The 26931-nt window shown below is 38.3% G+C and overlaps 1 protein-coding gene across 1 annotated transcript in view; it reads right to left on the bottom strand.

Annotated features, from left to right (window-relative positions):
• The window catches only part of thsd7ba (thrombospondin, type I, domain containing 7Ba), a 120454-nt gene extending 95256 nt beyond the window's left edge, over positions 1–25198 (bottom strand). The window contains exons 1-7 of the mRNA XM_088008347.1: positions 25149–25198; positions 24018–24082; positions 16453–17311; positions 11736–11984; positions 10173–10342; positions 7430–7588; positions 768–968 (exon numbers count right to left, since the gene is read on the bottom strand). Of these exons, the coding sequence (XP_087864473.1) occupies positions 768–968; positions 7430–7588; positions 10173–10342; positions 11736–11984; positions 16453–17311; positions 24018–24082; positions 25149–25198 (1753 nt within the window). The remainder of the gene's footprint in view (positions 1–767; positions 969–7429; positions 7589–10172; positions 10343–11735; positions 11985–16452; positions 17312–24017; positions 24083–25148) is intronic.
• Between the last annotated feature and the right edge of the window lie 1733 nt (positions 25199–26931).

Here is a 26931-nt window from a genome sequence, read left to right as displayed (position 1 = left end):
TGGAAGGACAAGTGATACGGGACATGTTATGAAATCTGTAGCGCGGCATGGCTTTGTGTTCCTCCCGTTTACTCTCAAACACCCAAAATAAAATCTAGTTAATCTACATTCCTTCAGTAGCCACCCAAGCAGTGAATGTAGTCCACCTGCATATATTTTAACTTCAACATAAATTCAGAATTTCAGCAAATATTAATGAACATATTTTATCATGAATTGATGAGGCTGTGTAGAATATTTAAACACGGATAATGTTACAAAATATTCCATGCAGAGCACTGTTCATCGTCACAAATACAACCTACTATACGTCGTGACAATGCTCCTTATCTGACAGGCTGGTAACCATGGTAACACAGAAGGAGCTGTAGTGATCTACGTCCCAGGTAAAATGAAGAGTAGTAGTCATGCACTCCTTAGTTATGGCCTTTATGGAGAAGACTGTTAAAAGAAAACCTGAAGAAGTTCTGGTTGCGGTTTGCTACAAGCAATGCAGAGGACGCAGCAAACATGTAAAGACAGGAACTCTAGTGAGGTAAGACAGGTGGGAAACTTTTTAAACCATATAAAATGTGAAAATCAGTTCAAAGATTCAAATACTTTTGCTAGTTACTGTAGATTGAAGCATTTCGGAGAAATCCCAATTCTATTGTGTTATTTATGCAGTAATCTTTCAAATTTTGCTGAAAGCAGGAAGTTTAATCAAAAAACAGACAGAGCATTTTAAAATGGGCCAAAGCAGGTATGTTCTGGTTCCTGAGCATTACCTTCAGCGTCAACACAGGTCACATTCTGTACTGCGGTTCCAGGACCACAGGAGCTGTTGGTGGGAATGCATTTTCCTTTTTGTTGGGTTTGCCACAGGTAGCAGGCAGGATCCTCACAGGGGATGAACTCCATCAGGTGAGGGCACGTCCCCAGAGTATTACTGGACTCCCACAACACCTCTCTCTTCCTTTGTCTGAAACCTGACGGAGGGCAGACAGCAAAGAAAAGCACAGGAAATGTGAGAGACATGACAGACTTTAGGATTAGGCATGTTGCCTTTCTTATAGATTAAGCATAATCTCCTTCAAACCAACAATGATTCTCTATATTTTCACATTGATACATTTTAACTAGAATAGATAGTTTGTTTTTGTAGAAGCTAAGTGTGAGACAGGGATGATAGCTGCCATGTTTCTCATAAAAATAAAAGTGAATACAAAATATGAGTTCCAAAGAGGGCAGAGATGCAACTTTGTCTGCATCTGTAAACTTTCTCACCGTTCTTCAGAACCAAGTTAGCAGAGCAAAAGAGATTGTGTTGTGGAGGCAAAGTTGTTACATCTATGTATCATGCTGCAAACCCAGGAGCAGGAGCTCTTTCATCAGCAGACTGTGAAATTAAAAGGAGTTTTGAAAAAGAGCCAGAATGATCATCCAAGACAGACAGACAGAAATCGATCTCCTGCAGAGGACGTCACTGGATGTGGGATTTTGTGCCGTTTGCCCTAGGAATACCCTCTGAGCGTCAAGGTAACTGCTCTGACTCGACTGTTTATTTTTACAGAAAACTGTTGAGTCTTTTATTCGCGTACAATGAAAGGTTGATACTTCAGTAAAGAGACTCTGTTCATCGAAAGACAGCAGAAGCAGTATTTCGAAGGTGCGAGGGAGGAAGACGGTGAAAATAATAACATAGCAGAGGCGACAGTGTGACAAAAGCCAGGAAGCAGGGTCAAGTTGCAGTGACTGAATATTTTTAACAATAGCTCCCTGTCTTTCCAATTACAGAGTCACTTTTTTTTATTATTATTATTATTACTTCCAGTATTTTTAAACTAAGTCATGATTGTCACTTTAAGCAGTACAGGTGACATTTTCCTAAAAAATATACAATATCTATAGCATATTCTTGTACATTTTGGTCTAACAGCTAATGGGTTCATGAAATTTACTGAATTAAAACCAAACCTATGAATTAAACCAAAGAATCCTCTAATGAATTGAACTGCATGTTGGAGCAGCATGAGGAGGCCGAACTGCAGCAGTTACAACTAAAACCTTTGCTCTGAAGAAACAAGACAGACTGCAGCTTCCTGAACGTAACCGGTGGTTGAAACAAGTGCTACACAGTCATAATATTGATGCATCTCTCGTCTTATTGATGAAACACATAGTTAGTAAGGGAAGAAACCTCTGCAAACACAGAGTTCCTTCCCCTCAGATCCAACAAGAGCAGATCGTTTAATCACTAATGTAAAATGTTTTAAGTTAAAAATACATTCGTTATGGATATAGATTATTTAAACTACTAGCCATATCATCCACTTATTCCAAGAAATTTGGTGATGGATCCCAATGTGCAGGAAGCTTAACACCAGAGATGGCGTTGAGCCCATGTAAATTAACATCTAATTATATGTCAGAGCCAAATCAGCAATTGAGAAAATTTCTCAATTTGGTCAACCGTCCAATACCAAGAGGTACACAAACGCCTTGAACATTTTCTTTAATGTTTACAAATCACAAATGATCCTTCATCCCTGGCTGCTCCGCGTTTTAGGCTTCATGATGCTGTTTGTTCACAAATGTTCAGTAAAACACGTCTGAGGCATTCAGAGAGCAGTTTAATTCATGTTGATAATAATATACACACAAGGAGCCTATTGGCTAGCAAGGCAACATCTGAAGGGGATAAGTTTTGATGAAATCAATAATGTAATATGAGAGTAAAGGGAACTAAAAAACTGCACACCACACTTTTCAGATTTGCATTTGTGAAAAACTTAAAATGAAAACATTTTATATTTTTCTTCCAACTAGCATTCATGACCTGCTTTTTATTTGTTTTCCATCATAGTAAAATCCCAATAAATATTTTGAAGTGTATGGCAGTAGCACAATCAAATGTGAGGAAAATTCAAAAGGTATGAAAACCTTTGTGATCCACTAATTACATCAATATTAAGTTGCCAGACTTTGACAGTGCCGTTGAGATCCAGATCACGTTTATGTTTTTGTGTGGTTAACACAGCTGTCAGTGACAACTACGCCTGTGACAGGTTGTCACAGGTGTCACAATCTTATCAACAAATTACTTCAGCAATATTTTTTTCCCTGCGATTCTTAGTTCTGCCACCTAACAGCTGTCGTATCACCATAAAACCTCAGAGAGAAAATCTGTTAAATATGAATGAGCAAAAATTTGGCTCGAAGAATGGCAAGCACGTCATAAAGACGGGCCAAACAATAAAACGCCATAAAAATTATTGAACGACACGAACACGTCGAGTCATTATCTTTACGCCACTTACCTAGTCATCCACATCACCTTAGTGTCCCGTGATGCCATTCATATTCCTCACTCTACAACATTGATTTTCCTAAAGATGGATTGTTCATAAAATATTCATTTTTCCATGAAAAGGTCTCTATTGATTGGACATGTTCACATTTATAGTTTGAATTGACTTCTAAGCTTTTCCAATTCCCTGACGACAGTACAATGTTCTTGCTGGCAAAAAGCTGACAGATGAAATAGTTATTTCTAAACCCCAGTCTCTCCCTCAGTGACACTTGAGCAGCAGACATGAGTATGTCTTTTCGAGACGTACTCATTTTATTTCACTCTGACTCCAGCTACCAGTTGAAGGGCCCCAAATTATTTTATTTTGCGGGTTGCACCTTTTTAACCCTTAGAATCCTAGTCTGCAAATTACAGACATCTGTCTACCATCTACTGGAGTGAAGCTTGGGTTTAGCAGCCTGATCTGAGCGCAGCTGCCTCTCCAACACCAAAGACACTCTGGATCGATTGCAGAATAGCCCAGAGCACTTACCGCTACTCGGATCCAAGCCACAAGAAACGATTTGGCTAGGACATTAATAATTAAAAGGTTTCTTGGACATACCAAGTTTATTTCTGGAAAACAAGGGCCGAAAGTGTGATTTCTTTTTTTTTTCCTTAATGCACTCTGTTTAAGAAATATACCTTCCCTCCAGCTGTCCAAGTTCCGGTAGAGACATTGCTGAAAGTTCATCCAGTAGCCTCCCGTGTTCAATTGATTTCCCTGTACAGCTGCAAATACGATAGGCCAAGATAACATGAAAAGACGTGAAGCTACAGCAAGACAATCTAAATTTGCAATTTTCCCATGAGCAAAGCTGCTTGGCTCCCATACCCAGAAACAGGGATATAACGGGACTTTCAGTTAGAGACGGATCAGTTTACTCTAAAGCATAAAGGCAGTCCAGTCAGAGCAGGAAATTCTTAGAAGCTCCGGGGCAACAAGCAAATGGATCACAATACAACTACTCAATATCTGCTCAATGTATCGCGGGCAGCACTGCTCACCGTGAACGACTCTGTTGCTTTGCACGCTGCCTGCCGTGTGCTCTGAGTCTTTATAAACGCCATTTAAAGACGGCTTGCCTCAGGAGAGGCTTTCGTTTTTCGCTTCTCCAAATATATTAATGACGCCGTGTGTGTGAGGACTCGGCTCATCCGGAAAGAGATCCGGTGTTTTGAGAGAACCGACGCTGACCTGAACGATCTGCACTGCCGTCGCTCCCCAGGGGGGCGTTCATGCGCATTTACTCACCGCGGCGACGAGGTCATGATGCCCTTTTAACACAGCCCTAACACAATAACGGCTCAAACGCGCTTCACTCCACACACGCTGCCTCTCAGAGCAATCAGATTCGACATGATTCACCTGTGGTGTGAAAAGACAGGTAGACTGAGTGGTCTCATTGTTTTTCATCGCTTCAGTGGTTGATCTACGAAAACATTCATATCCCTTGGTTTTTCCACAGTTTTTCACATTACATGGGGATTTTATGCATTATAAATATTTTTTTTGTTCCTTTGGAAGAAAGTTTTTTTTTGGTCCCTAAAAACTAAACCACCTTCTTCCACATATTTGCTGCAGCCTCTACAGGTTAGCTTGGGCAGGGCATGTCTCACAGTTTTACAACTAAAACTCGCTCTACATTTCTCCACAATTTCATTCCTGAGTGAGCACCTTTTAGTCTCCCAGGTGTTTCTTGGTCTTCATGCTTCTTTACAAAAACTCATGGACACATCTCTGAGACCTTCACAGGATAGCTGTACTTATACTGGGGGGTAAATTACCCAAAGGTGATGTAGGGGTGATTTAAATGTAACTTCTGTTGCAACCAGTTGCAATTGAATTTAAAGGGTGACAGATTAAAGTGAGCTGAATAAATATCACCATAAACTTTATTCTTATTTATTTACATTGGAACCTGTGGTTATAACCTGGAAAAAATGTGAGAAGATTCAAGTGGTACAACCGTTTGTGTAAGACACTGCATGTTGTGCCACATCCCAACAGACTAATTTTGTCCTCCGGCTGAAATATGTTTATAATTCTGACTCAGAGGTTCCTCTGCACCTTTTTCTGTCCGGTCCATTCGGTTAAAATTCTAACTCGTGACCTATGTCAGACAAAATATTCCCCTATCTGACTAGTGCAGCACTGGCAAACAAATCAGAAAAAGGAAATAAATCACACATGAGTAACAGCTTTCAGGGTTATGCAGTCCCATGTTGATCATACTGGAAGTGCTTAGGCAACAGTTTTTATTGATTTTACATACACTGTCCACAATGCAACACAAAGTTAATTGTTGCTCACTGAGATACTTAGGATTTTCACCTCATGCACATCTGTTCAAATAAAGATTCAGATTTTAGGGGATGTTGTAGCTGTATGTATGTCTTTTGGGTGTTTTGCCAAACTTTCTCTATCTGCTTTTTGTTCAACATGTTTCTAAAAAAAAAAAAAAAAAAAAAAAGGAGACCCAGCGTTTTAAAACAAAGCGCTAAACTTTAATGAAGTAGCATAGTTGTACACTGAAAAATAATAAAAATGTCTATATATGGTTATTGGGTATATTGATGTGGTTGGGAAAAATGGATGTTAAGAAACAAGTTACAAAAAAGACTCACTTGCACAATTAACGATATCCCTAAAAATAGCTTTAAAGTAAATAAAACTGGTACACATACAAAAACATATTGTTTATAAAAGTTACATACTGCAGCTTTTAATTATCAAGGAAATAACACTGACAAGGCATTTGCTTAAAATTACATCTCCCATAGTTAATATATGTTTACTTGCTCTGTGGTTGGATTCATTTTAAGCATTTGCCTCAGAATGATTGTGGTCTTTTATATTGACTCTAACCAGAGTGTGTTACATCACACAGATTAATTAAAACTTTTCTGCCTGTCTTTCTGTTCTTATTTATATTGACAACTCTCTCCATGTGACTTGCTGGCCATTGAGTAAGTGTCATGTTGAGTTACAGGTGTTTGTGTCAGAATGCATCTTCTTGTTCAGTGTTTTTGGATGGGAAGTTTCTAATGAGCAATGTTAAAAACTAAAAAGAAAGAACCAGCTACGTGTGGTGGCTGCAAAGCTAAACACACATATGCAGAATCAGCGTTGGAAACATCTCCGCACCAAGTTAGAAAGCTGGACAGAGGAGACAACTGAATAAAAGATATGTAATAAAACGTGGAACAAATTGGACATTAAATGTTACTGAGGCCGGCAAACAAACAAATTGCAGGTGTACTTTTGGAAACAGGGTAGCAGGTGGTGAAAAGAAAGACAGAAAACAACAAAAGACCTTTGGTGGAAGTAGAAGACTGACGATGAGAAAAACAAAATTCCCGAATAAAATCCCAGAACATGAAGATGTACTGGTGCTGACAGCCAAGGGCATTGAATGGACAATAATCTCTTCTTGAACAGAATAAGATAAAGTAAAACAAATACAGCATACTCAGTAAGTATTTGCCTCTCCACTCCCAATATTTGAATTATTTTAAAACAATTCCATCCTTTACTGCAGTGTCTTTGTCTTACACTGAAAATTTCTGAAAAATCCAACCTTTAATTTCAGCACATTTATTGAGCCCAGAAAAATCATACGTTATATTTTACTTACAGGTACAAAGGAAAGAATGTCTTGAAAAAGTTTAATATTTTTGTTGTTCAATTCATAAAATGTAACAGAATTAGGATATCTTAAAACTTTTCCCGAATTTAGGTAATTTTACCTAACCTAAATCAGAAAATGTTTAGGTTGATTTGTGTCTTTTAAATATCAGATCTGACAATTAGAAAATACTTTTGCAAACTTAAAAACATGCATTGTTCTTTTTTAATGGATTCTGTGTGAAGTGCATGTTTTTTGTCCTCATGGAGTTGAATTTTAACTATTCCTTTGAAAGAAATGCTTGGCAATATTACAGCTGGTAATGCCGACACAAACAACTCCCACATACATCTGATGTAAAAATCATTAAAATGCCATTATCTGTTCAATTTCAATCTTTTTTCCCCAAACTTTTGAAAAGCAAAGGCTTGTCTGTTTCCATGTCATGCTTTGTTATTTTTTAACATACCTTTCTTCCCTTGAGGTTCTTTGCAGTTTTCATGAAGGCAGGCACTCCAGGGCGACCACTGGGACAGCGAGCACTGATGCTGGCAAGGAACTGAGCAGTTCTGAGCAGCCAATGGAGGATCATCTCCATCGCACAGCCAAGCATCCACAGGCCTGGACACTGAACAAACAGACAGAGAAAGAGCACACACAGAAGGATAAACCGTGCTCAAGCAAAACCATACACATTCAGCTGCACAGCGTGTGTGTGTGTGTGTGTAAAACCGCTGCCAGGTAATACGTTTAGGACTGGACTCCTGACAGACATGTGGGCCAGGCGATGCGGAGAGAGGGGAGACGATCAAGAAGCCTCGCTGCTGTCAGATTGAAAAGTATTGATTTAATTCAGTTCCGACTTGGAAGACAGGATAGCATTTATTGTAAAAGGCTACCACTTCAAACTTTGCACACTGCGGCGGGAAGTTTAGCAAAGCTTATTAGAGAGTAACAAGTGAAGAGGCCAGAGGGGATCGCTCATCTGATGTCAGACTCGAGAGAACATAAAATATAGGGCAGCTGGCAACTGATGCGAAAACTAGGAGGTGTTAAATCAAGACGTAGTGAAACCATTTTATGACTAAGCAAGGCTGGCATCATCCAAAGATCACAGACAGCTGAACCACCTGTAATGAGCACTGACACGGGGCTCTGCCTCAGAGTAAAAAGGTACTTTTCTGCCTGTCCACAGCAGAGAGATTTCAATCTAATGTTCCATGTTGATGCAGCTTCGAACATCATTGAGAGGCAAATTTCCATTTAAATGAGAGCCCATAGAAAAATTACTTAATGTTCACAGAGCAGTTTGCCGTTTCACCCACCATAATTTACATGGTGTTTGATCTTCTATGTGAAAACGACATGCTTGTTTAAACACAGAGATAAAGTGCAGTGAAGACCTTTTTACTTTATTCCACAAATTGTTTTTATTTAACCGGAAGAAACTTCACATAACGACACATGAAGTGAAAGGCTTGCTGAACCAAATCATGATAAGGCCTTCTTGTAACAAATCTATCATTTAAGGTGTTCACATTTCTCTCCAACGTTGTTCAAAAGGCTGGCTTCTCTCAAACACCAGGGCAAAATACAGATGTCTAAATTAGCATACTTTTACTGACAAATTGTTGTATTCATTATGAAGGAAAGAGTGTGATTTGCAAAAAGAATAAAGAACATTTCAATTGATAGTCATTAAAAGGGGCCCACTGTGCTTAATTAAAATGATAAATGGTTAATACTTATTATGCCACTGCCTTACTCTCCTTTTTTTAATTTCTTTTTGTGGTGATGCACACTGGAAGTTATGTAGTTCTGTGGAAAAAAATTATTCATTTCTGAACTTTAGAATTAACTACATACTTTGTATATGTATGATGCAAACTAGTAGGTTATTCTGATGATATGATAACCACAGTTTACAATTCCACAATAGTTACACAAAAAATGTTTAAAATGATCTAATTTATCTAAGACAGAACAGAAATACTTATTCCTTCGGCTTTAATATATGTATATTTTATTTTATTTTTTTATTTGGCAGCTTTTTAGCTGATTATTTCACCTTATTGCAATGCTATTCGTTGTAGAGTCATAGCAGGAACAAATAAAGTTGATGTCTTGACAACAGCAGTTTGAAAATACCGTCACATTAATAAGATTGTATGAGGTCACGTTTTAGTTTCAACTGTTTCATTACTTTGTGTTGTTTCAAGACAGTCAGATTCACCTTCATTGTATATTAGGGAAAGTGTACTTACACCTAAAGGCAATTTATTGTGGCCACTTCATTTAACTTGTGTGTTTTTGGACAGTCGGAGGAAGCCGACAAAATCCAGGCATACGAAAAGAGAACACGCAAACAGAAAGGCCATTACCTGGACTACAATGTTCTGTTCTTGCAAGACAAAAGTTGTAGCAATGTGTTTTACCCTGCGGTTAAGGCTTACAATTGATACTCTAATCCAATACAACTATTTGGGTTTTTAAAGCATTTAAGTAAGCAATAATAAAAGCCTCTAATTGTTGCCAGAAATTCTGGGCAACAACTGCATAAAAATTAATGGCTGCTTTTAAATTTAATCGCATAATCATTTTTTAAGATGTTTGCTTCCTTTCAACAGGCTCTGCCGCTGTGCATCCAGTTTATCCGTTTACTGCTGAAAGTCCTAAATATATTAATCAAGTAGTAAAGCACCAAAATTGTTTGGAGTTAAAGGGTTAATGAACTTGCTCTGAAAAATGCCCTGAACAGCGGCAGTGGCTTTTTTTATTACCACATAAACAATGTAATTCAGGTGCAACTTTTCTTCTAGCACGTGGAATTACATTCATTAAATTATTTTTTTCTCTTTCGTTTTATGACTATTACTTGGAAAAATATTTAAATAAGATTGAAGGCCTGGGAATTAAACTGTTGGAGGAAAAAGTAGGTGTTTTATATGCAGAGCAGGGGATCCCCTGTTGTTCAAAGCCTTCACTATGGCACATTACATGTGACAGTAAATCATACAATGAATAAATTGAAGATACTTGCATCAGGACACACTTATTGTTAGAAGGCATGCTTTCATGCACACAGCCAACCATGATGCTCAGATCACAGCTTTAAGTTTGCATAAATTTCTGTTTCATAACAGTGAATATTTGTAGCCAATATGTGCTTCTGGGAAGTATTGGTTCAAACAGGATGAAGCTACTTGTCTCACCTTCCTTCTTGTAATGTGCTGCTGAATCATCAGGGACTTGAACACAGTAGGTCTTCCTGGTCTGGACTCCACCTCCACACAGCAGACTGATGTTAGCCCGCCGTCGATCCTGCTGGCCCAGTAAGTGTCGGATGCGGCATTCACCCCAGTCAGTGGTCCTCCAGGTGTACCTTAGGAAACACAACAAAGTGGAAATACAACGCCATGCGAAAGCATTCATACCCCTTAAACTTATTTTATATATGTTCATTCTACAGTCACAAATATCAATGCAATACTTTGGGATTTTATGTAATATCCAACACAGAGTAATGCCTAATTGTCAAGTGGAAAAACAAGGACGCATTCTTTTAAAAATGTTTTAAGAGATACAGGATTTCACAAGCCAGATTTGTGAAATGCACAACAGTCCAGTCAGCAGTACTTCTTACATAATCTGTAAGTCTCTACAGCTCAGTAACAGTTACCATGGATCTTTAATTAATGTTCCTCTTGCCTGGCCACTCAGGTTAGGTAAATGACTCTGTCTTGGCAATAGAAATTTGTTTTTTTTTTACAGGTATCATCAGAGTCAAGGGGTCTGCCAGACCGCTCTTCCCTTCTTTCTCTCTTTCTTCTGGGAGAAGAAGCTGTGGAACCATATTTTGTTTTCCTTCCACTTCACAACTATAACTGATATCATGCTGATCTTTTACACAAAAAAACCCCAAAATGATGCATTAAAGTTTGTGTTAAGAGAGGGACAAAAAGAAATAGGCTGAAAAGGTCCAAGTGTCACAAACCATTTAGAAAAGCGCTAGATAACCGTTATGAAGTTTACACCAGAGATGTTTTACATTTGGGTCTTTTAAAAGTAAATCTGCCATACAGCCTGTAAACAAAGATGTAAATGAATGTGAATGAGAATAAACCATTAGGGGGGATTAACAACAGTCAGTGTACACACAGGCTTCTTTCAGTTAGTCAGAAGGAGGCTGCGATATTTTTTCTTTTTATTTCAGAACTTCTAAATAAATGTTTGGTTTCAACTAGGAAATATGCAACGATGCAGAAAGCAATAATATTTCAGGAGATTACTGGAACAACAGCCCCTAGTAATCTATCAAATGCTTAATTTCCGTAATGAGTTTTCCCCTAATCATGTAAATCCGCTGCTCTCAGGCACTCCATGTAAATTTAAAGGGGGGGGAAAAACTAACTAGCAGAGAATGTAATTCTCCACTGAGTACTTTGTTCAGTGCTTGTTTTATTAGCAAAACCTTTTCTAACTTCAGTGGAATGAGAACCAGGCATCTTCTTCCTCCAAGTCAAAATAACTCATCAGGTTAGTTCTTATTGTTGCTGGTTAGAGATAAAACTAGTTGAGTGGATAAACCTGCAAAAATTACATACTTGCTTCTTGCGAGCTTTGTGTCATTCAAGTGTTAAAATGAACTCAGGTGTAGTAGATGAAGTAATAGCAGCTATTTGATCTAAATATTGTAGCCAGAAGATCACAGATGAACAGAATCCTGGTTTCTGGGCGCTCTGAGCATAAAAACAAACACATTCATTTATGAATACCTGGGACATTTGGGAAGTAAATCTCCTATGATGTTGCAGGCTTCCTTTTCTTCAAGTGCAGGACATTGTTTTCCTCCTCCATGTGGGATCTGTGTCATGATCCGTGTCCGGACGCGATACCCAGGGGACAGGTCGCTGGATCGGCAGGTCTTTGAGCAGAAACTCCACGATGACCAGTCAGAGGTCTGACAGTCTTTGGGCATCACACATGCCTGGAAGGTCAGTGGGGAGGTGTCCTTGGTACATAAACTGAAGATTGAGAAGACGTCATTACCAAGTCTGCCGCCTTAAACAGGCTTTGTTACATGACATAAAACCGTTTTAGCTTCTGTTAGAGTTTAGGCAGTGATAGACAGTAAAATAAATTGTCTGCAATTTACTTTGTCTTCATTAAAGTGGCAGTATGTAACTTTTATTAAAGAAAAATGCTTTTTTTAATGCTTGTTTAAATGGTCACTATGTCATAGCAGTAATTACAGCATAAAGTATTTCATTCCATTTACCTTGTGCCAATAAAGCATAATAAACGTGGCTTAATAAAGCAAGACAATTTGTGTTTGTTGATTATTTCTTTGTTGTAACGATACTTCTAATGCAAACAATGTAATACTGCTGGAAAGCCTCTTTATTTCCCCCTTGATGGAGCCTCATTGGTAAGGTTAATGTGTGGCTTGTGCAGCAGAGCTGAGTTTGTCCAATGTGTGTATAAATACCTGTCAAATCTTCTGTGCTAACAACCTGTTCATCTTTGGACTTTTGATTGTTATACACACAGTCATGAAATGGCATCACAATCTTTAACCATAACTTTCCATAGCTGAACAGAGACAAAACAAACATAGTTACATCTGGACCTAAAGAATCAGCAACCACAGCTGCTCGTTCAAAAGAACAGAGAAATCTTCATCAACTGAGAAACTGTGATCCAAAGTTGCTCAAAACAGAAATGTATTAAAATATTTGCATACTTCCACTACTCATGTTGGCACAGACTTATTCTTTTCATCTACTAAAGCAATGTTGTAGTTATTTGTATAGCAACTGCCTGAAAAACACGACTAAAATTTGCCTGCTGACACTCATAATGACATGCTATTTAAAGACTAATTTGACTTGTATAATACATAATAGATGTTTGTATTTCTTCCTTAAAGGTTCTAGCACTGAGGACAGCATAAAAAGATTAAGGATCACGAATTCAAATGCACATAGTAGCATTTTGCATTTAGTGTTTGTACAAGGCCATGCAGCCCTTTTGCTATGGGCCTGCTAGTTACACTGAACTTTAATTATAGTGCAGACCCCAGGTGCAGTTGAGCTTTTAATGGATTAGTGGACATATCTCATTAAGTAACATTTAAAATACCACATGCCTAGAGAATCTACTGAATCTGCTAGTAATAATGAGACCCATGAAGAACAAATTAACTTTGAATCATCTACTTCTGTATTTAAAAAAAATAATCTGTTATTTTACTTTCTGTAAAAAGTCCACCTTTTATAAGAGATTCAATGAGCCAATTTGCTCCTTTAAATTAGTGAAACAAGTTCATTTGTCACTAAATTCCTGTTTAACTTCTTTAATTGGGCAATACAAATAATGAGGTTATTAAGATGTGAGCACACAGCATATTTAATTTAATATTTTGTAATTAAACTGAAGCTAAAGTAAAATAAGACAAGTCGTATTTTGGAAAAAGCACAAGTTCAAAAGCTCCAAATGTATCTAATAGCAAAGCAAGTTAGCAGGTACTCCACTGCAAATGGTCCCTTTGTACAAAACCTGTAAATCCACCGAACCATTGAGAAGGATGACCTATGATTTCAATCTGAGTGAAATGTATGCTTCCTTGGTTCCTTGAATTCACAACCTGACCTGGATGACCAAGAATCCACACTTGGGTTTTAAATTCCCCTTCCAAAGCAGGCAGAAAATGAGAACCACTTCTTACTGTGTATAACCGCAACAGTAGAATGATCAGAAACAATAACTAGAATCAATAAGACAAAAACTGAAATACTGCTGCTGATATGCTTGTCTGTATGGATGGTTGTTTAATATTGAGCTTAACAGCCACTCAAATGTGTCATTATACACCAAGAGGATGGTATTTAGTGGCATTTAGACAATACATCATAATATAGATGCAAAGATTTTCCTCCCTCGATGATGGGGGCAAAAAAATCATGACTGCATGTGTGTGTGTGTGTGTGTGTGTGTGCTCCATTTCTGTGTTTAAACGTGTGCAGCAAAATCCATTCTTATCAAATCCAAATACCAGGGTCAGCTCAACAAGCAGCGGCTGAGGGGAGTACCACTTAACATTTAACACAATAATACCTCACCTCCCTGCCAACATGCTGCTGAAACACGAGCTCTCACATAATCTAGTTATAATGGAATAAATAACAGACATCTGTAAAAAGCATTTTGTGTTACTGAATCCACCTTTACATGAACAAAACAGCCAATACAAACCATAGGGGATCACATACATTGCAAAAACAAGGTCTTTAGCAAAGAAGTGGGTCAATAATTATGTACATACAAAAGTGAGTAGGTGAGAAGATAAGTAAACAGGCTAAAAAAAAAAAAAAACACCACCTGAATTTAACTGAGCAAGTAGGTATGAGCTTCCTATTTGATATTTACTGCACATACAATCCACTTCCAGCAAACAAGTTATTTAACCCCAGCTGATGCAATGAGTAGCTTTTCATTTCTTAACCCCGGTCGAGTTGTTTTGTCCGCATCAAGGTTTGCTTGAGTGTATTCACACCTGCACAAAACATCCGGACCAACGGGGGAGAAAGACTCTGGCCTGCTTAAAGCAACCAAATGTGTCCATTTTTTAAGAGGCCAGCCAGTGAATTTACATTAGTGAACAAGACACAGTAAGTAAACAGGTAAGTAAAATAAAATAAAATGAGGGAAATATGAAGTAAATAATTAAGTTCAAAATGGAGTCACGTGTAGCCAATAGATTATTAAGCAGTGAGGGAAGTAGGTACATAAGAAAATCATGAAATAAATGCATAGCGAGCAAAATAAGGGTAAATAACATTGTAAGCAAGTTAAGTGAGAAAGTCGCCAACATTGCAAGCACTGAATAAGTAAATAAGTAAGCAAACAATCTACTTAACAAGTAATTAATCAATAAATAAGCAAGCAACATAGCAACTAAGCAGTGATGTAATTAGATAAGACAGACTATAAGACAGAAAATAAATAAAAAATTAAGCCATTTATTCAGCCAAACAGACGTACACATTAACCCTTTTCCTTAATTCATTTCACTATTTCCTCCACACATAAATAGTCATAAAGAAATGACCAATTTGAATTGAACACAAAGCTTCTAAAATAGGCAACTCAATTGTTTTTAACAGATTCTTCATAGTCAGGTGACAAACATGTTCTTTTTTTTTTTACCAAGGAATGTGTCATCATACGTCACCTCTGCCTAGAATTTAGCACAGTGAGTCATAGATTTGGTTATGATTTGAAATTTGCTGTGTATAGAAGAGGTAATGCTATGCTTTACCTCTTCTATGCATAAAATAATCTCAAAAACACTTTTTGCAAAACCTGTGGTTGCATCATTACAGCACAAAGTATCTAATGAAGTGTCTAATGTTCAGATCTGTTGCATCGTTGCAGTAAAACATGTCAGTGTGTTACTTAAACTATATGTAGTTACGCTCATTCTATGTGGCTGAGTGAGACTGGTCTTTTTAAACTACAGTTTTTCAATAAACGCTATATGAAGGTCAAGATCACATCTTATGGAGCAATATATTCTTGACAAATAAATCAGCGAGAGTGATGCTCGACTCTAGAATAAATGAAAACTAATAGAGAATGACGAAAGCATCACACTGGAGGTGGATCGTGTTGGTAGAACTGCTATTAAATGGGATTTACCGTGTGAAATAGGCAGTTCGCTGTCAATTATTTTGCTTACATTTTTTTTAACTATATACATTTTTTAAGTTCAGAAGAGTAGTGACAGTTGCTCAAACAACTACATAACAACGTATGTGAAACAGCATCTCCTAATGTGCAACATGTTAAACCTTGAAAGAAATGAAATGAAATGAAATGAAATTTTATTCGAACATGATACAAATATAAAAATAAAATAGTGCACAGTAACAAGAAGTGCATAAGAAAGAAGAGAAAAAGAAGATGAACTACAGTACCGAACGACCGCACTGCCAGCTGGGAACAGGAACACATGCCACAATTCACACAGTCTCACCAGAATTAGACAATAACAGATTGGAAAAGCAAATTCAACATGAAAACATAAATAAATCCTGCTGTGTATTAAGAGTACAGGTTGTTGGTGGCTTAGTGGTGTGTAATTTTATTTTTGGCTTTCTTTGTACACTTTACTAAGCACTAAGCACTATTTAAACTCCACAATCTACCAGAGTAATGCTACTAACCATTCAGAGTAATGCTACTAACCATTATCATACAACCAGCGTACCCATCTCCTGATGATGCCTCTCTGAAGGCTAACACCATCTCTACCTAGCTCAAAGAACATGCCAATTAGTTCACTGTACCGCAATGTGAAGGCCAGACTGATGCAACTCAGTACTAGCAAGGTGAAGTGAAATGAAGTAACCAGTGAAAATGATGTTTTCGAATGTGTAAAAAATGCATTTATAACAAAAAAAAACAAACAAAAAAAAACAGTCTTCTTACCTTAGCATAACATTCTTGCCATCACTTCTCGCACAGCGTACATGTCGTGTCTGATATCCCACTTCCAGCTCCGATGACATCGGGTACCTTATGTGAGCTTGACCATGGTGGTTCTGGTGATGACGGAATTGGTGGTGAGAATCCAGTGTTTGTGTCGTGATAGAGTTGTTCTCATTGGAGCTAACACCAAAGTCCACTGTGGTCCTTCCATTTAAGACGGCGTCCTTGTTATGGGGTAGACGGCACTTACTCCAGGCCCCTACTTTAAGGCTGTACTGGTACTCCCCCTCTGCAACAGGGCAGTCAACGGAGTTAGTACAAGTCCTGGTCTCGGTTAGATTAGGGCAGTTAGCCCCTCCATACATTGGCGCGGCCAGGACGTGTCTAGTCCGATGCTGTAGACCAGCACCGCAAGTTTTACTGCAACTCGACCATGAGGTAAAGTCTGAAACCACACAGTCCTGAGGGCAGGGGATGAGGCAGGCCTGCTCCACAGGTGGCTTCTGGGAGAAGAACTCGCATATCCTTATGCTGACAGTGCTTCGATTGGAAGTGCGAACACAGTGGATATTGCGCTTCTGAATGCCATGCTGTGCTGTAATGCACTCAGTAGTCCTCATCTTGAGTTCATTAGAAAAGAAAGGGACAAGAACACAAGCCCCCCAGTCAGAAATCTCCCATTCAAAAAGATCTTGGTGCCAGTCGCAGACCTTAAAGCATTGCCTTTTGCTTTCTGGTTTTTCCACGTGCTGGCAGTGCGAGTTATGGGTCGTCCAGCCCTCCATGTGGACACACCATATCGTCCTTGTCTGAACCCCACCTGAGCCACACACCTCCCCGACACACTGACCCCATGAGCCTACAAAAAAAAAGAAGACAGAGAGTACATTTTCATTAAAAATGAGTGCTTTGGGGAGGTGGAAGAGGAGAGAGCAATGATTTAAATTGCAGCTATCTGGAGGCTTGCAATCAAGCCCAATTCAAGGCCATTCACTTAACCTCTATGATTGCTTTATTCATGAACAGAAGAAGAAAGGAACAAAGGAACACAAAGTAATCAAACCGGTGGCAAACATCAATACAAAAATACAAGGTCAGTTTCTTGATCACAAGGACTTAATTTATTGGATCAATTTTTAGGCTACCACAGGTATCAGGCCTGTTATATTCCTTAAGTGATATTGCCATATCCTTTCCATAAACCTCAATATATTTGCAAACATGGAAACTATGTCTTTCTTTTAAAAACTAAGTCTTTAGCCTGAAACTTTGTGGGTTCTGTGCATGACACACAAGTAATTACAGACTTGGGAGCAATAAGGGGCATTCAATAAAAGTGTGATCATAGCTCAGCATTTCTATCTAATATGGTTTAGAGCACACCATTAGCGACTTTACTATGTTAAAAGCTCTTGCATCTTTTCAATAAAGTGCAAGCTATGCAGCATTGCTGTCTCTTAAGATGAAGTTTTCCTTCAACGTTAAAACATTTTTTCCCATTTCAGTCACAAACCATAATGCAATGTTTTACAGCTTTATGGGGTAGAAAAACACAAATGTGCTAACAATTGTCAAATGACAGAACTATAATGGATTAATCCTGATTATTTATTTTTTAAGTCATATATGAAAAGTGTGGAGTGGGTGTGTAGTCGGTTTCTCTCACACCTTTTTTTCTTAGGTTTTCTTCCAGAGATATTATTTTTCTCTATGTTGCTCAGAGTTGGTTTTGCATATATAACACATGTTCAAATATTTATATCGGCATGTGAATATTGCATTCATACATTCAGTATTATGATCTGTGTGTTTACATATAAACCAGTTAGGAATAATATTGTGACAAAATGTCTAACTGCGTGTTGTTTCACTTTTTTTGTGCTGATCAGTTGAATCATGCAATGACCCTTGATGATATATTGCTGTATCTGACACTAAGATGTTTGCAGCAGATTTCAAATTTTCTCCAAATGCGAGGTGAGCGTTCATCCTCTTTGTGCAACACGTCGCTAAGGTTGGATTGAGATTTGGGGTATTTGGAACATGGCGGAAAGCGTCGCGCTGCCTCAGCTGGCTTACCTCCATCCAGTGGTGCATCCTGGGTCTAAGTGTTCACCAGATAAGCAACATAATTCTTCTGATCAGGCCACTTTCACATGTTCATGTCCCAATTTTTGGCTCTTTTTTTTTTTTTGTTAGAAACACGCCAGATGAACTGCTTGACAGATCTGCACCTAAATGTGTTGCTCTTGGTATTCTGACACCTTTCACTCAGAAACGGCTCAAACTATTTTAAAAAGTTCAAGCTCCAGTAGCTTCTGCTCAGACTACATGCATCAGTAGGCCATGGTTGCCCGTGACCACTGTGCTCTTCTTGGATCACTTTTGATGGACGCTGACCCCTGCAGCCTGGGAAGACCCTGAAAGAACTAGTTTCAGAGATAAATTGGCCCACCACAACGATTCTCTTGTCAGTCCCAAGGAAATACAGAATGTTCACATGACTCATTAATACATGGTACAGATATTATGTGTCCTATTTACTACCCATCAATGACCTTGGTCAGTCTAACTTCAAGCTGAAAACAAATACTTGCCCACACCAGTGGCCAGTAGAGCCTTTCATAAAATTTAGCACAATCATACCAACAGTTAGAATAAAAATCAAAATATCAACAAAAAAAAAGAGATTTTCGCAAAAAGCTACAGAATATCAAAAGTGATGTCCATGGTCAACTGAGCTGAAATAATATTAGTATAGCAGAAAACCAAATGCACCTGCAAGGAAGGGTAAACTTTTGTTTTGGCAAGGCCATGAAATGTGTGATATTGAGCTGGATTGATCCCAAAAAGGATTTTTTTTTTGATGCAATGTAAGCAGACCCCCCCCCCCCACACACACACACACACACACTTCCAGGGTGCTAATTCTAGAGGATTCAACCGTTCCTCACTGTCACAAAGCTGCCAGCCTTCACTTATTCTCTCCTAACTTATTGTCAGTTTAAGCTGCATGTCACACAAATGAAAAACTGCTGTATACTCAGTTTAAAACATACTCACTTATGAAAACACTCATTCAAGTAAAATGCACACACGGTTAATTTACAACTTACTATGGCAACTTTATATTTAGATATTTCCCATCATATGTGGCTGATGATGTGGTTGTGGTGAACCTCTATTGGACTTGGCAGTCGCTGCTTAGTAGCATCAGCTTTTTCGTGACAGGGGTCTGGTTGTTACATTTTTTAAATCTGCAGTATAGAGGAAAGCAGACTGTGGGCAGAGAGGAAACAAAACTGCTGATACCTTTTTCTGGAAAGACTTCTGTCGGCTTTGAACTGGATCTTGGGATGTGCCTCTTGCAGCAGCTGAAGCTGACCACAGACTTTGACAGAATGTGGAAACTGTTGAATATTTTACACAGCTATGCAAGTGAAGTTATGGGAAGAAAATGTGAACAAAAACAGGTGAGAGTAGGTACAAAATTGTACCTTTTCAGCAAAAGCTTGTGGTCCTTAAAGTAAAACTAAAACTTTACAGGAACTGATCATAATTCTGCCACTAAGAGACCTTGTTTCTTAAAATACAATTCTAACAGAGTTCACTATCTGATCGTGTATGCAATAAATATTGAATACTAAGACATTCATGGTTAAACATGTGCCTAATGTACAACTTAAAACAAAGAGGGACAATAATTCCCATCGAATGAAATCTTACATTAAGCTGTTTGACCTTTTGTCCTTGTGCCTAAAAGAAATAGACCAATCAGTGTTTGAAACCAAAGAACTCTGATCAATTTGCTGATGTAATGTAGTTATATATGTCAGTCTTGTTCATTTCTCAACCACTTATTTTGCAGCCCGCCATGAAAAAGATAATTTGATTCATTTCTTCTAATTGGAATCAAATTGGTGTAATAATGAGGTCCTGCTGCTCCGTAAATTGCTTTTGAATGACAACACACTGAAACTGCTCTGTGAGCTTTGTGTGCCAGAGAAATCTGCTGTTAACTCTTTGTTTCCAGGCTGAGAAGCAACAAGACAAAACAGCTTGTTGTTGAGAAATCCAACAGTGCAGAATTATTGCACAAGTTCCTTAAAGCTTACAGCTGAATTTTCTTCCTCCTGGCTTTGCAATATTAATTAGAGTAGCACAACAACATCAATGCACTCTTGGTGTAAAATATACGATGACATTTGGGGGCTGAAAATTGTGAAGATGTAATTTTAAAAAATACATTTGGAAAGATTTTATCACCCCAACAGCTTCAGTTTCAGCAAGTCATTTGTTTAAATAATTAAATAAAACACTATATGGATGTGATGTTTTCCCAAGTTTGAAAGGTTTGGTTTGGTAAAGGTATAAATTATTTACTGTAACTCAAGCTAAACAATTCCCCCGTGGGTATCAATAAAAACTGAACTGAATCTGGACGATGAGCAAAGAAGGGAAACACAATGGTGCTCAGTTTATGTAAACTTTTAAACTTAGGTGGACAAACACTGATAATTACATATATTATTTTTCTTACCCATTTTAAATACATAAACAGATATTCTGTTTATCTTATAGCCTTTTTTGAAAAGTTAGATTTTAGTTAGTACTCCTGCTCAGGCTCCAAAAACATAAGAATTTCTAATAGGACAAAAACTGACATCAGTTTGCTTTTACTTCTCCACAAACTTCTTTCAGGCATAGTCCAAGCAGGGATAGAGGGGGGGGAGAAGCTTTTCATATTCTCCCTTGTAATTTGAAGCATGCTTCCGCTATAAATTGCTTTGAAAGTAGGTAAAATGTATCGTACAGAAATCTCAAACCAATTATTGTCAGGTCTGTAATTTATGGTCCACACCGTAAAGCTGCAATTTTCCTATTATTCGGAAACATAATATTAACCGTTATGTTTTGCAGTTAAGTTGTGCTGTGGATAGTATTTTACAAGGTAGCAGCAGAATTACAACATCCCTCTTCGTAAGACTTGCCTTTGAAAAGAAAGACTGGCTTTGCAAAAATAAAGGGATGCTGTTCATATTCGGCTTCTCTAAAAATAGGAATCAGATTTTACACAAGACAGAACTCCCTTATGATAAACCTCATTAAAGGCCAAAGAAAAATACAAACATAGTTGGCTGGTAAACTAGACCACTAGATCATTGCTTTCCATTCTCACAGTGCTTGTAAGTTCAGGTCAGAACAGTATGTCCAAAAAAACCTTAGTAGTTTACTATTTTGATATCACTTGCTTATCCAACTTGCTTAATAGATAAGCAAGTTGCAGATTATCTACACATTTTATCATTTAAAATTACCTGCCTGGATATTTGACAACTCCCCTCAACAGAAAAGGTAGGACTTATTTAGACTGATGGCTTCCCGGCACTGACATGATGTTTTAGGCACAGTCCATGAATTTTCAGTCGGGTTAGTCAGAGCTTTGGTAAGGTCACTCCAGACACTTCATGCTAATCTGAGTTATTCCACATGAAGCAGCGATGATATATTTGGGATCATTGCTTCAAATTTCTTGATAGTAATTTGACACGAGTTGATCATTTTTAGGGCAGTACTTCATGCTCTTTATTTCTTTTTTTTTTTTTTTGCAATGCAATAGTACATGACATCATAACTTCTTCAAAGCAGCCCTTGACAATGAGTACAGAGTTTTAACGCCTCATTCTGACTCCTCCAAACACACTGTTTTGTCACTGTGGCCAAATATCTCAGTTTCTATCGCCTTTGATAACACTTTTTTTTTTTTTCCCCCATACAGCATTTGGCTTGTCCGTGCATGTGGCAGGAGTTTTCAACTGGCAGGTGTATGTTTTGGATCAGCACCTCTCAATCCTCTCAGTTGCTCCAAGAGGACAATGATCCTAAACGCACATCACGACTGCTTTTGGAACAGATAAGGCAGGCTGACGTTAAGCTTCTTCCCAAAGCTCTGAACTCAGCCTTGTGAGAAATGTCTGGACTCTGCCTAAAAACTGGGTTCATGACAGGAATCCAACCAGCCAAATCAAATAAATTCAATTCTGCCAGAAGGAGTCGTCTAATATTCAGTCACATTTTCAATGGAAGCTTGTTAATGGCTATAAAACTTATGCCACTGAGGTGCAACTTGCTAGATTTTTTTTAAACAAATAACAGCAGAGGTGTATGAATATTTGAGACATACGTGTATTAGAGAAAATGAAAGCTGTATTAATAATCCAGATGCAGCATTGAAATGACACTCAGGCTGATGACAGGTGCTTGCAAACCTCTGAACAGAAGCATAGCTAATTTTGAAAAGGCTGAAACATTTTCAGAAACGACAGAAAACAAAATTCCAGTTTTGCTGTTTGAACTTCAGTTGATTCAATGTGAACAGACACTATTTGTTGACATCGGAAAAAAAAAAGAAAAAAAAAGCTCACCGCTGTTTGAACAAACATCAATGTGTTGTTTCCCCAAAGACAGATTTTCGTCGCCCACTCGCCCAATTTAACTGTTAAGACGGCTTCATTTTTTTTGAATAATAACATGTTTGGACACATTTTACTTGAGATGCTCAAGTTTTTTCAAATTTTACTCAGAAAGTGAGGTGATTGCCACGAAAGAGACACAAAAGGAATCCTTGAATTATAATCTAAACACAGACATGAAAAGCGGTTCTTCAAAATAAGTTGAGTTGTAAATTAAGGCGTAGCTCAAAGCTTTCTTCAGCTCAGTAGCACCACCCTTACGGTCACTGCTTTCTGATAAGCAACCTTTCATCATCAGGAACACCTTTGCTGTTGTTGCTGGTTTCAAACTGTGAGTGTGCGATTTCTGGAGGTGTGATTTGGACTGATTCGACTCCCAGGGGAGCCAACAAACACAAGCAACAGAGAATCTCTTAAGCTCTGAATAATCACGCTCTTGATCTGTCGGCATCAGCATCTGTTGACCCCTCAGGAGGACCCAGTCCCCCACAGCTCCTTCATTTCTGCCTTATACGCCCCCCAGGGGGCTCTCTTGTACCCGGGGGGGAGGCTCTGCTAAATTTACTATTTATTTTATGTTTGCAAAGCAGAATTTAAATGGGAGGGCAACAGGGTGTGCAGACCTTGCCGCAAAACAGGAAAAGACTGAAATTAAACGCGGCTCCCGGAGCGTGACTAAACACGAATTGTCCTTTTCAGTGAGGTTTGGCTGAACACTTAAGCTGGACAGATTGCACCAAAAGGCAACAGCAAGCAGCACAACGAAAGCAATCTCCACTGCACATTAAAACTAGATAGATCACGGCGGAGAAGATGCAAACAAACGAAGAGTAAACTTTTCAGCCAGCGGTGCAGCGCCAAAAGAAAACCCAATCTCTCGCTGTTAAGTCTTATGCCTCTCTGATCCCTTTAATTGCATTTTCTCAAAGCAGCAGTGAGGGAGGTCTGGTGAATGATTGGAGGATTTCAGGGTTTTATATCTTACTGCTTATGCTTCCTGGTGTTTCTGCACTTCCATTCCGTTGTCAGTTGAAATAAAACAACAGAAACTTTGTCAAAACAAACACATTAATACATCAGGTATTAACGTACTGCTATCCTGTCCAGTTATAATCTTCCCTAATGACCACAGGAGACATGCATCAGCTCCCATGCGACTGCAATGATAAGGACAATGAAATATGTTTATGCTTTCACAGACAGCAAGTTAAGATTTTCTACTTATATTTGTAATGTTGTAAAGGAAATGTAGCTATAAGCTAATCCCCTCTCTCTCAACAGACAGACTGGTCTAGGAGTTCGTCTTTCACTCCCCCGAAGCAGGTAAACACACCTAAAATGAAATCGTTCGGCGGTTGACCTCTTGGTTCCAGAATCCACCACAAGAAGAAAACAGGCCGGTGGAGTCAGAGTCATGATTTGGTCAATCTTTAGTCGTTGGTTGGGAAGGTTTGGGCCACAGCATCTATGTGGATGTGACCCACACACTTATACGTTATAATGGATGCTGCTGTCAGTAGATCTATTTTAAAGTTAATCACCAATGTTAGCCGCCTGTGTCGTCACAAGATAATGACAAGATGAAGGAAGCTAAAACCAAAAAAAAAAAAAAAGAAAGCACAAGTAGCGGGGTTGTGATGTGATTCAGTGACACAAACATCTTTCAAAATTTTAGAATGATCATTTTCAGCCATAATTTATATTCAGATTTATCACGTCCTGCTTCTTCTGGTGGAGAATTATGATGCACGTCTCACGTCAACAAAGAAGCCGTTTTGATAACTATCGGATATGTATTCAGTGTCACGCATGGAAATGGCACCATTTTTGGGGGAGGGTAGAAAGATTGCCATGAAAACATCAGAGACTCAGATATGGGTCTGATTTGCCTGCTGTATGTGCATAACCTTAGGCTCCATATTTCTCAGATCAAAATCCAATAGAGCAGCTTTGGGATTTTCTGGCCAAACAAAGTTCAATGCATGAAGGCCCTGCCCTAAAGGACTTGTTGCTGCCATCTTTAGATGAGAAACCACAGACAGCACAGAGAGCAAAAACCTTTACATCAAATCAGAACAGCCTCTCTTTTCTTTCAGCCAGCCGAGTGCAGCGCCTCAAAATAACAACACCATAACACTTTAAATGATTGTGTTTATATTGTTTCTGCTTGTGTTTATATGTCACCATTTCTGTATTTCTCAAACACCCATTTGCTGCGTTTACCGAGCATCCACCCTCACCTTCTCCCCGTGAGCTTGAATGTTTGGATACATGCTTCCTTTGTCACTGCAGCTTTTAATTAAATGATACGTGTGCTGCCGAGGCCTAATTATGAGCAGAGCCCTCCCCCATGGCACACACCCTCAGCTTTAATTTATGAGTGATGAGGTGCATCGTCAATTACAGCATTCATGTCTGTAGAAGTTCATAAGATTATCATCAGGCAGTCGATCCATCTCCAAAAGACCTTTTTCAGCTCATTCAGAACAGCTTTTTACATGAAATGTTAAAAAAAAAGATACAAAATGAAAGAAAAAGTATATAATCAGAGAACAAAAAATACTGAAAAGCTTACAGTAGCCGGTCTCTATTCCCTCTACCTGAAAATTCAAAATGAGATTTACCCCAGACTAATGGAGGTACTCCAAACATACAATCAACAGTCTTTTTGTTATAATTCACTATTAACCTTCATAACATCTCTGTTCAACAAGCCTGAAGGGATAATTAGTGTTTGATAATCTGTTGCCACACGAGATGAAATCCACATTAATTTGTTCTTGAGAGCAAAACTTAGTCAACCAAACAGAAGGATATAGTTTAAAAATGTGCATCAATGATATGTTTTTAGGATTAGTTCAATTACACTTGTCTATGTGTGAAATTTTAAGAATGAGATCTGGAAAGCGCAGCCGTCTCAAAAAAGTTTTGACAAGCTGAGGATTTGCTCCTCATTTACTCATGTTGCAACCTGAGAAAGATAAACGCATTATCATGAAGTGATGACAAAATTACATAAAAAAATGAAAAGTATTGCAGATATTCAGCCTACCTTCCCTGTCTGTGCTGAAAGGAAAGCGCCAAACTCTTTCACAACAGATATGGTGAGTTAATGGTGATATGCAGTCTTGTTTTTTATTTTATTTTTTTGCATGACATATAGAGGGGATCAGATTGGCGTGCATGAAACATAACATATAACAACTTGAGGTAAGCATGTGATATTCTTCAAAAAGAGTCAAAACCGCACGGTAATCGTGTGTTCATCATGCAACCATTTTATTTTTCTCAACATTGTTTTTTAGGTTTGTATGTCATCAGCATCAGAACGCTAAAATCTCAAGCTCTGCCATGTTTGGAAGAGCTTCAGCTTTCTGAGGAAGCAGCTGCTGATGAACCACCTGATGTGAATCAAACTTCACAGAAACATGGCCTGAAGGAGCAGTGTTTCTAAGAATAATCACGCTGGCTGATAAACAACAACATTGTTCTTCCTGCGGCTCGGAACAATGCTGTTTGTTTAGCTCTGGTGGAAGAAGCTCCACTGGGGGCCTTACTTACTTACAATATTTGATTCTTTCTTGTACACTAAGACTCTTAAGAAAGCAACAAATAAACACAATAGTTTCTTGTTTTATTTTACTGATATGCATCTATTTGGATTGTCTTTGGATTCTTAAAATAATCTGTACTGCACAAATTGATCTTTATGTAACATTCATTTATTTATGAATAGAACAGAACCTCGTGGGTCGTGTTTCTGCAGCATCAGAGGGTGTTGATCTCTTTCAAATTATCATTTGCACTGCATTTAAAAGTGTCCCTCCGCCTAAAGATTTTTGCATTTTGTCGCATTACAATCACAAATGTTTGACATCTTGAAAAGTTTTGTTGAACTCATCTTTTGAAAATAGAGAGACCAAGAAAAATACCAGAAAATAGATCAAATTGATGGTTGTAACCCGACACGTAGAACAAATTTAGGTGTATGAATAGTTTAGCAAGA

Source organism: Poecilia mexicana, unplaced genomic scaffold (assembly GCF_051168715.1).
Source record: "Poecilia mexicana isolate PSO_F unplaced genomic scaffold, ASM5116871v1 scaffold_2, whole genome shotgun sequence".
Lineage (NCBI taxonomy): Eukaryota > Metazoa > Chordata > Actinopteri > Cyprinodontiformes > Poeciliidae > Poecilia > Poecilia mexicana.
The sequence above is the reverse complement of the archived record's forward strand: the minus strand, read 5'-3'. Positions and strand labels throughout refer to the sequence as shown.